The following is a 12,088-nucleotide window of genomic DNA, read 5'->3' on the forward strand; positions in this document are numbered from 1 at the left end:
GCAAAAGGCCAATAAATGTTGATTAACGACGAGATTTCCTGTCGCGAACCCGTCATAAAAGGGGGCCGTGGTTAATAGAAAATCTCGTCGTTAACCCGTCGTAAAAGACATTTACAACGGTTATTCCCGTCTTTGGTAGGTTGTTAACCCCGTCGCAAAAGGATTTTGCGATGGGATTTTTAACCCGTTGTAATTAGGTTGTCGTTAAACATACAAATTCTTGTAGTGTATTGACGCAATTAGTTATTACAACCGGTCAACTGCTATATTACAACCAAAAACATCGCACCATTTGTTTTTTACACTATTCACACTACGACTTTGGCCATTTTTTGTGATTCGTACGTGAGGAAATTTTAACCATGCGATATCATGTTAGATTCGTATCGATATATATTTTCTAAATATTAATTTTTTATAATTTTTACTTACACAAAATTTGAGATATTAAGAGTCAAAGTAATGGTTAGATGAGTAAAAGTCAAACATGGTGCAATATTTTCAGAACGGATGAAGTATATTAGATTACATTAGTATTTGGTTTTGAATTGAATTTCATTATAGATTTATTTTTGATTATTAAAGTGTTCGATTTTGGATGGAGTTGTATATATTATTAATTAATTAAAATATCTACATGGAACCTAATTATTTATTTACGTGACACACTCAACTTTTTATATTTCAAAAATAAATTAGAAATTTTTCTTTTCATTAGTCGAAACCATTATATTTCCTACGACGCTCTAATATTAGATTGGTGTTTGATTTTGGATAGATTTTTTTTAGATTAGTGTTTTTATCATGGATTGAACTTTTTTTAGATTTATTTTTTAATTATTAGAGTACATAATTTGGATGGAGTTGTATATATTATTAATTAATTAAGTAATTTAAATATCTATGTGACACCTAATTATTTATCTACGTGGAACTCATCTTTTTTAATTCAAAAATAAATTAAAAATATTATTTTTCATTGGCCGAAATCATTAGATTTCCTATGCGGCGCTCTAATATTTCAGCAAATGTGTCTCCTTTATTTATATAATATATTAGATTAGTTATTTTGAAGAGATAATTTTCATTAAAGATATAAATTTTATCATAAAAAATCTTAACTTTTACATTATACCGGAGTAACTTTAAGCATTATGACTTAACTTTTACTTTGATATACAATATTTATTATATACCACATTTAAATAAGAACTTGTGGTCAAATGAAATGTTACATTAAACTTTAGTCTTGTAGTCTAGTACCGTACTACTATTTACCAAAAAAAAATTATCATTTCCATTATAATCTCCATATCAAATTAATTTAAAACATAAAAATTTATATAGTTTAATTAGGTAACTTTATTATTTAACGATTATTTTTGCGTTTTTGGTTTACTAGTTAAATTTAGTTGCATTCCTACAAAAATAAAACTAATTGCCAAAAAATGTAAATTACAAACAACAATTTCAAATCACGCATGATATGAATTACACCACAATTAAAATGCCAAATATTTAAGAATTAAAAAAAATAACTCCGTTATATTATTTAAGTCAAACATTTGAAAAGTAGAATGCACTAGTTACGGAAAACGTAATCAAACATATTCTCATAATTATTTCTTTACGAAAAAAAGATATCATAATAACCAATGCACCGTTATTTGGTTGTTAATTTTGTTATCAAATTCCAATTGTAATCCCTTGATTTTAGGAAAAAGTTTTGATCGACTGGATATATTTAACTCACTATATAAATTGAAATTTTTTTAAACAATGACTGATTTTCAAAATTTAATTTACATAATCTAACCCTATATAAAAGTAGAATGTTGGATTTTACCTTGAATCGTATCCATTGCTTTAAGTTGTGTTTGGGGTGAAGTTGATTTATGTATTTATCGATGATTTCTTTGCTTAGGGACAATAAAAGATCTAGCTTGGGGGAGTTTGATATGTTCATATTTTATAGTGTTTTTACCCCCGTCCCTTTGTACTTTTTGATCTAAAATGAGCTCTTCGTAGCGATTTTTAGTACTAATGTGCTCCTTTTAGTGTGTTTGTAGTTTCAGGTTCATCATTGTAGGAATTAGAATTTTTTGTGCATTTCCTACTCATTTGAATCAATACAAGAGACTATGTACTTTCGAGAGCACAAACATTGAGTTGGAAGAGTTTTCGAGCAAAGCTAATAGTGAAAGAAGTAGAAAACCGACACTCGTCTACTCTTTTGATCATAAAGAAAGTTCTACAACTCCAAATGAAGTTATTCTAATTGGGTTGAATTCTAAACTTCAATAGCTTTCCAAATAGTGGTCACCCGTCTAATTTGGACGAATAATGAAGGAGATATGACGTTTTTAAGATAGGGGACTAAGATGTTTGTACGCGCTCCCGGCGGGCGAATGGCTGCCCGCCGGGTGAATGGATGACCGGCGGCGAAGGTTGATGAAATTGGAATATTTTAAATCCGCCCAACGGGCGGACCAGTGCCCGAGGTTACGAGCTACACGCCCGCATCGGATGTGAGCCTAACTGGGCGACGACTGTTGTAACGCGTTTTTTCTTTAAGTTTATTTCCGTTTTTCAATAACTTTGGGCAAGACTATTGAAGCCCTTGCTTCTAAAACCTTAGGATCTTAGTTTTCATTATTAAGTTTTAGGCTTTTATTTTAGTTTCTCTTTCTAGAATACTTCAAACACTTAGTTTTATTGGGAATTAAAGTTCCAACTTTTGAGTTCTTCCCTTGTTCTTCATTTAGGTATTATTTCGTTTCTCAACTTTATTAATTAATTTCCATTTCTCTAATTGTTTTATTAATTGCTTAGAATTATGTTTTCATTAATATCAATTTGTTTGGTTTATGTTTAGCATGTTGAATAGTTATTATTCTAGGGTTTAGGGATCCATGAATGCATGATTGGGATTGTATTTAGACTTGACTATTGATTAATTGATTGTGATTTCTATAGCTTTTTGTAATTGTTCGTCAATATATTCTGTTCGGCCGGACTATTTTGATTTAGTTTTATTAACCTTAGATTATGCGCCAAGAGGTATAAATCTGATGTTTTTGGTATGTGGCTATTAGATAGGAATTGTTTCTAGTACATAGCGAGAGCCTGCAAGTTATAATTTCCTAAGGAATTCATAAGATTCGAGAGATGCATGTTTTCCTAGTTATAGTTATTGATTGATTATTGTTGTCCGTTTTCCAATCCTCTGCATTTGTGGTGTACCGTTGCCCTAGATTCCCTTAATATTGATATACTCCCGATTTATTACCGTTGTAGTTATAATTCACAAACCAAACCATTTTCTTTTTCTCCATAGTCTAGACCTTAGTTTTAATAGTAGAAAGAACGCCTGTTTCCCTCTGGATACGATCCAGACTTCCCTTGCTACTTTGTAAGTGGAATTAGGTTTATTTTTTGATTAGGTGATTCGACTTAAGCATGTCACAAAGCATCTCTAATATCATGAATACTCAAGTCATCTCTACCATACAAGATAGTTTCACGAAAATGTTTATAGGATGGTGGTAATGAACATAACAAGTAAATTGCAAGATCCTCATCATCTAAAACAACATTAATATTTTGTAGATCAATAACAATAGAAAAGAACTCATTTAAATGATACTTAAGAGAATTACCTTCCTCAAGTCGAAGATCATAGAGTCTACTCTTGAGTACTAGACGATTGGTGACACTTTTAGGCATATACAGAGCCTCCAACTTCGACCATAGATCATCGACGGTTTCCTCCTTGGCAACTTCCCTCAATACTTCATTCGAGAGGCATAGTTGTATCGCCGAAAAAGCCTTCAAATCAATCTCCTCCTACTTCTCTTCTGTCATGGTAGTGGGTTTCTTATCCTTCCCTTCAAGAGCCTTGTGCACACCATTTTGTATTAAATAGCTTTCATTTTCAATTGCCAAAGGATAAAGTTGATTGACCTATCAAACTTCTCAATATCCAACTTCATTGTCTACATGAGTATTCAATACTCCCCAAGAAATCAAACAAACAACCCAAACACAACCTTAGCTATTGATACCAATTGTTATGAATGAAGGACCCTTTTGGGCTTGAATGTTGATTTGTATGACAATTTGATATTAGAAAATAATGAGAAGAAATAAATGAAGAAATTAAAACACACACAAATATTTAAGGTGGTTCACTCTTCAATGAGCTACATCCACCATGGGGGAGGGTTTGGAACTAGTATTACTCTTCAATGGAGAAAGGATTACAAAGGGGAATTCTCAAAGCTGAAGAAGAGAGAATTCTATGTATGCTTAGATCTAGGGTTTCAACCTCACTTATGTTTCCCTCTCTTAATTCTGAAATTCTCATTACATTTGTATTTATAGTGTTAGACATCAAACCATTCTAAGGGACAAGAAAAGGCCACGTCGATTGAAACTTGCGGAGAAGATAACAGTTCACCCGCAGGGTACGGTCGAACCTTTAAAGGGTTCGGCCGAACCAAGGTTACGTTCGGCCGAACCTCCAAAATCTCCTAGCTACTGACTCTTTTCATGTTCGGTCGAACCATCTAAGAGGTCGGTCGAGCTTCCAACAGGTCCGGCCGAACCTCCGTGAGGTTCAGCCAAACCCCCCCACTTTATGACAACTTGTCGTAAATAGTTATAACTCATTTCTCATCCAAAATGAGCTTATGACCAGGCGTTCGAAAGCTATTGAGACAAGCTTTAACCTCCAACTTGAATCAACTCAATATAATGAGTAGATCATGTGATGTGTCCATTTGAAGTCATACCTGCCATTATAACACCCTAACATCCTTCAAGGAAGATTCAAGACAGACATAACAATTACAATGTAAACTAGATATTTGGACCTAAGAACATTGCTACACTATTGAATAAACCATTTAACTTTTAAATCCGATAAATTATCGAGGGTTAGCCGATAGCAACGGTAGCAATAAGCACAACAGAAAAGTAAATGTTCTATCTTGTACTGTTGAGGATAACTACATTGAATATTTGAATTAGAGAATGTGAGAGAATCAAAATTAAAAGGCATGGCAACAAATGATGTAGATGAGATTCAATCTAATATCTTACGTATCACCTTCTAATGACTACCGTTTAAGCTAATTGACATCGGGATAATATATTATGGTGATGGTAACTTTTCTACTTCTGTTTTACCGGAGGATAATCAACATCAACAATTAATTTTTAGTTTTTACAAAATTACTATCAATTACTTTGAAGTTTAACACTATCATTAAACTCTACTTTGAACATTATTTATGAATTATAGGTAAAGAAAAATATAATCACCAGAAGAGTTATCTGTATTTTCATGATATCAACTTTTATAAACAACTTTTACTTTTACACATACTGAAAAATCTAGATAGATTGTAACTAGTATACGTGAAAGAAATAAAAATAGATGAAAGTAGTTATACCGGTGGGCCTAGGATACACTTCAGGATCCATGGGCCTTCCACCATGAGATGGGTGATAAGTTAAAAACAATGCGTGAGACGAGATAGCATCGAGTTCTTTAAGCTCCAAAACAATACTATGGGCCTTCAACCCATAATCCCTAACCCTTAACTGTTATACCCGGGTACATGCAGCTCTGGATGTACCCTAAAAAAGATGCACCTGTATAGTTTGTTCTTTCTTGTTGTACTGTTTGTTCTTTCATGTTGTTTTTTAAATTAATCATAAAATTGTTCATAATTGTTGTATTTTTTGTTCTTTCTTCTGAAATTTTATATTTTTAGGACAAATTGTTTTTTACCACCTAAAAATTTAAAATTTGTATTTTACCACCTAAAAATATATTAAAACTTGTTTTTTACCACCTGAAAATGAAAAAATAGATGAAACATTTATGTATGACTAACTAATTCAATTTTTCTCCCATTATTTATACTCCTTGTGTGATTTCCTTAACTCTTTCACCATTCTCTCTTTACTTCTATTAAATTTTGTCAATTTTGGGAATTAATGGTGGTGAAAAAATAAGTAAATTGATGGAAAATAAGGAAGCGGGGGAAGGAAGAGAGTTAATTATATGAAATCATAGAAAAATAGACCATATCAAAAATATTACCGTTATTGTGGCTTCTCACATAACATTTTCATCTATTTTTCTATTTTTCATGTGGTAAAAAACAAGTTCTAAATTTTTTCTCTTAAATTGTCCTTTATAGTTGTGGGCTTATAGTTGAAACTTAATGTTAATTTATGTATTGCTAGTGGGATCTAGAGGAAATAAGACCTAAAGTTTCACATTTTGTTAATTTAATCTACATTATATAGGGAGTTATTAAATGCACGTAGTATTTAACCTAAATACAGATAATTTAATATTACTTAAATAGTTTTTTCTTAAATTGTCCTTTATTCTAACTAGTTGTTGGATTGTGCGCGCTCCCCAAGGTATAAAATTTTGTTTTGTAGAAATGTTACGAAAAAAGCGAGCATTTATAAATTTATGGCAAATGCTAAAAAATCAATGCTAATATTCATATTTTATGTAATTGATAAAATGAAATCATAAAGGCGTTGACATTGTAGCTTGAACGAAACCCTATATTTACAAAGAGTACTACGTGTATATCAGTAACTACACCTATGTTTACAGTATTTTGTAACCTACATGGCCGTAGAATAAGTGCTACGCTTAATCATGACCATAACCTTCCTTCTTTATCTTCACCAATACCGCAACCCACACCATACCCCCTACCTCCACGACCTCACTGTGACCACAACGTAAACACCCCAAAAAACTCTACAAATACAATGTACTAAATAGAACAATATTTGAGGCAGGGGTAGTATTCAGCTCCACAAACTATGCTATCTGAAAACAACATGAATGCAAGAAATTATTAGCTTCGAACTACATGTACGCAGTTACCCGCCTCAGGTTACAAATTTACTCAGGTTCACACCTCGCAAGTCATCTATCAAGCCTGCTCTAATCTTCACTTATTTGTTTAAACTTTTTAATATACCAGTTTTACGTTTGATGTTGGAATGCAACGTCCTCAAGAAAGCAGGAGCTGGAAGCAACACATAACAAGATCATTGATCACAACCAAACACCATCAACCCCAAAAAAGAAGAGTCGAGTTTAAAAAATTCAATATACGTTACTATCAAGTAGAGCTACCCACAAAACCAAAAAATAAGTCAACTACATTATAATGAGATGTCCCAAAAAAGTTGTGATGGTTGATGGTTCCAATAATAGTACTAAAACTATAAATGGTCATTTCACAAAATCTATGGGGTCTTAGTTCAATTATTCCGGTCTTTGTATTTAAGCCTCTCCACAATAAACGGGTAAAGGATAATTTCGTGAGAAGATGACAACTAAAGCTCAACTTCCCAACACAAATTCCTGACCAATATGCAACATATTCCCTAAGTCCAAGCCTTTCCAAGAACTTATCCCTAAGATTAACTTTCCATCAAAATTTCCCAAATTCCTAAATAGAGGGGATATTTCGGCTGCGTTCTATTCACCTGATTTCCACTTATTTTTCCTGAACTTATCTTATCTGAACTTATCTGAACTTAACTGAACTTAACTGAACTTATCTGAACTTATCTGAACTTATTAGAACTTATCAAAACTTATTTTAGTTATAAATTGTACTTGATCAACCCTTATTTTTCCTGAACTTATCTTATCTGAACTATTCTGAACTTAACTGAACTTATCTTAACTTATTTTTCCTGAAATAAGTGCAAAAAAGGTGAACAGAACATGGCCTTCATATTTCTATTAGGTTTTCCTTTATCGTATCATCAATTCATCATAAGATACATACAACAATATGGAAACTGATATTGCAATTTTCAAAAGTCTAATTGGCACCGGCAACTCAAAGAATTACATATTGTATTGAGTTTTACGTAGTATTTGCCAATTCACTACGATAAAAAAAGGGTTTTTGAGATGATTATTTTGGCTTGGTAGCGATTGTATTCGCTACGAAAGCGTTCCCCGACAATTAGCTATTCGATGCGATATCCACCATGACTATAGCCTTTAGTTGCGAGTATTACATTCAATGGGGCAGATCATAACAATCGATACAAAATACTATTTATAATCGTATCGTTTTTAGCGATTATAATAGTTGTAATTATCTAATTTCACATACCAAATACATTAGTTTTAGCGGCAACAGAATCGATGTTGTTGGTAGCTATGCCAGCAAATGTAATAGACACTATTAGGTGACTATCGTATCTATTATAATATATTGATTATTTGTTTTTGGCAAATTTAAGTGATACTATTAATTTTAGAATTGCTACCTATGCTAAGATAACAATCCGCTTTTGACAAAATATATCGGCGATTATACTCACCACAAAAAAACATAGTACGTTATATGTGCTACAATTTAATATTATAATGGCTTGTCAAAAGTTGTCATTATCAAGTATATTTACAACTATAATTATTATACATGAATATAATTTTAAAATGCTAGATAATTATAAAATGAAAATTATATTATAAATAACTCATACGGAGTAAGTCATGAGTTATTACATAGGTGATAGAAAGTTATCTAATAATTAAAAAAACTTAATTATATATTGTCTATAATTTGCTAAGGACAAGATATATAACTACAATGTGATAACGAAACACTAATCCTATATAGATCGATAACATGGGGTGCTTTCCAAAATGAGCTCTCTTCTACCTTTCGCCAAACAACAAGATATATGCTCATCAAAAGAATGTACAATAACTAACAAAACACGACAACAGTCAATCTGAGGTCAACTTCGATCTACACCACCAAATTGAAAAACAGAAAAAGCAACGCTTCTCAAACAGCCTGCAGTCCCCAACATTATTCATCGTCTTCCAACAACATAAAAGACAGAACTATATCATCTTAACCAGTATCCAATCAAGAAAAGGAAACCAGGAGCCTGAACCCTCACTACAGAAATCTGAAACTGTAGAAAATAAACCACGACAACATAGTACATGAGCTGCTGCACAATCAGCCAACACCAAAATTAGCGGAGCTGGAATAGATCGAGACTAAAATATGGCATGCTGCATATATGAAGTTTAAAAAGTCGGATTGAACTTAATTGAAGCAAACTAAATAACTGTAAGAACTCAGAATTTCTACTAACAATATGAGATATTGGCCTCCCCATTCCATTCGCAAATAGTATCACGAATAAGAGGGGGTTGAACTTAATTGAAGCAAACTCTTCTTTTGCTTCTCTAGTTAACGTTGCTAATTGATGTTTGTGTATTCAGTATTTTGTATCTTGTCCTGTCTCGTGCTTCTGTGGTTTTGGACATCCACAAGATACCTTTGCCTGTGATTTCTTATCAGCCTCCCCTCTGGGTGCAAGGCTTTAGAAGGCTCTAAGGATTTTACCGTTACTTTTACACACCACCGGCCAATAAAATATAATTATAGTTGATATAAACAGAAAATTCATTCATCCTTTTAATATGTTAAAGAGGATGTGAAGTCTACTTTCTGAAAACTACTCACATTCAGATTATTAAATTGAAAAAGAGCATAGCAAGGCAAGATTTTTTCAGCTAATACAAAAGAAAACAAGTGATGATTTAACGGTTTAACCTTTGATGATAATAAATCTTACCATACTCCTGCTTCCCAGAAAGATATGAATGAATCCAACCATATCATATCCAGAAAGCAAAAGATGCTCACCCTTCTTTCCTGTAAGAAAAATATCCCTGGCATCAGTGTCTGTGTACCTTGAATAGGCACAATGTATATTTTTCCAGATCAGACACGAAAAAGAAAACTTACTTTCTCTTTCTTTGATCAATTCCACTGTTCCTCGTATCATTCTTTACAACACCAGATGCAAGCGGAATTGCATATTGCATAGCAGAAAGAGCTGGAGAAGGAGTAGAAGTTGGAGGAACATCAGGTGGTAGGAGTGGTGGGGAAGCAGTAGAAGCTGGAGGTTCAGACCAGGTTCGGTAAGGGATCTGGGGAAAATATGTTTCAACCTATTGTTTTTGTAGTTCTCCAGAAATAAAACTTCTGCATGTGTGCCAATTCCTAAAATTCAAAAATTCACTACTACAAAAAGTGGCAAAGAGATCTCTCAAATAAGACCTCTTGTTTAAATAGCGGGTCTCTTTGATGGAGGAGACCTCCTATCCCAAACAACGGGTCTCTCATATCACGTGGCCCCATTTATAGAAAAAGAGGAGACCTGCTATGATAAAACACGGGTCTCTTATATCTCGTGGGCCCATTTAAAAGAAAAGAGAAGACCTTCTCACACAAAACACGGGTCTCTTTTTCACACCCCTCATCCTTACTCCGTATTTCAATCTCCCTCCCTCTACACGCAATCGAGCAATCCCTCTCAGCAAAACCTAAGGTTAATTTCTCTCTCCTCCACAACCTTCGATAAAAAAAAAATTAAAAAAATATGGAGCTTCAACAAATAAACCCTAAAAACGGTAACGATTGAGAACATATTGGTGCAGATCTGCGATTGATAGAAGCAAATTATCGAGAAATTCCTCGCCATTCTCAAATTTCAACTTCAGATATCACAGGTATTTCTGTTTCTCCTCCTTTTTTGATGATTTCTTCTAGTTATGTCATAATTTTAAGGTTTTATGGTTAAAATTGGATGGTATTATATATTTGTTGAAGGCGTAGGTTTGTTAATTAGGGCAACAATTTGTTCATTTTTTCAGCATTTCTGTTAATTTATGATTGTTGCAGATATTTTTAGTTCTAATGTTATATTTCTTGCTAATAGATTTAGGTTAATGCGTTTTCAATTGAACTGCGTGATTTATGTGTTGTTTGCTATGGTTTTTTTTTGTCAATTTTTGTTCTTTAAAGGAATAAACAACAGAAAATATGTAATTTACTAATTTTCCAATTTGCTTAAATTAGATGCGGTTCTTGGTTTTTCGGATAATTATTGTTTGTTTAACTTGTTGATTGCTTGGTTTCAAACTCCAATTAATGTGAAAGGTTCTCTATGTGGCTTTATTGAGCTTTAGCAGGTTTGGTTTGGAGAGTGTCTTCTTAGTTATTGTAGGAACTTAGAAATAACCTTGTGTTTGTTCTTCAGCCATTTATCCCATAGGAAATGTGAAGTTTGGAATTTGTAACTTGCAAGTAGTTTGGAATATGAAGCTTGGTCTATGGTAACAATTTCTGGGTTTTTTGGGCAAAGGGTGTATGCATGCGCCTTTTAGTCAGTTGCAGTAAATTTTTCTATTGTACCTTTTTTCTTGCATTCTTCCACTTACTCTAATTGTTTATGTTTGATTACAACATAGATAACAAAATGAGGAACATACTCTTTCTGGGTTTAACATAAATGATTATTTTGGACTTGGATATCCAAATTATGTATTTCCTCTCTCGAATCAGATTTTCAATTCGTTTTTGCAATTTTTTTATTTTAAAAAGTCATTAACATCGATTGGTTATTGAACTTACTGTTCAAGGAAAGTGGTTATGGCTTTCATCAAAAATGATTATTGTGTGTTATTTTGGAGACAGTTATTTTGATAGAGATTTAAGACATATATCTGAAAAATTAAATCAGGTAAACGTATTCATGCTGAATCGTTCTTCTTTTCTTTCTATTCACTAATTTTAAAGGATTAATTGGTTAAATTTATGATTAGGAATTAGGTTTTGGGATAAACGTTTATTGAAATATGTGACTCACGAAGACCCTAATTTGAGAAAGATATCTTTTCTTATTTTTGTGTCTTTGTGGGCTCTAGATTCTATCAGGCTTTAAGTTTTTTTCTTGGTGTGTATTTGTTAATGGAAATGGTGCAAATAATGTAGGATTAATTTGGGTTTAAGGTGTTGTTTGCACTCTGCAATCCCCTTTGCAATATGGGTCAATGCATTATTGTTTGTGTTCTTGATGTGATTGGAATATTGGATGTTGGTGTAGTAGACTAGCTAGTAGTACTCACATTAATTTGGTTTGGATGATTAATTCTAACTGCACTATTTTTTACGAGTGTTGTAAATAGTTATTTTGTTGTTCTTGAGAT

General features: G+C 32.7%; 1 protein-coding gene across 1 annotated transcript; it reads right to left on the minus strand.

Annotated features, from left to right (window-relative positions):
* Positions 1–3,462: 3,462 nt before the first annotated feature.
* Positions 3,463–10,238, minus strand: LOC130470156 (uncharacterized). The gene is made up of 6 exons (XM_056839774.1): positions 10,158–10,238; positions 9,843–10,048; positions 9,670–9,787; positions 6,703–6,796; positions 3,660–3,791; positions 3,463–3,584 (listed from the first exon to the last, which is right to left on the minus strand). The coding sequence occupies exons 1-6, from the start codon at positions 10,236–10,238 to the stop codon at positions 3,463–3,465; spliced, it is 753 nt and encodes a 250-aa protein (XP_056695752.1).
* Between the last annotated feature and the right edge of the window lie 1,850 nt (positions 10,239–12,088).

The sequence above is a fragment of the Spinacia oleracea genome, chromosome 3 (genome assembly GCF_020520425.1).
Source record: "Spinacia oleracea cultivar Varoflay chromosome 3, BTI_SOV_V1, whole genome shotgun sequence".
In the NCBI taxonomy this organism is placed as follows: Eukaryota; Viridiplantae; Streptophyta; class Magnoliopsida; order Caryophyllales; family Amaranthaceae; genus Spinacia; species Spinacia oleracea.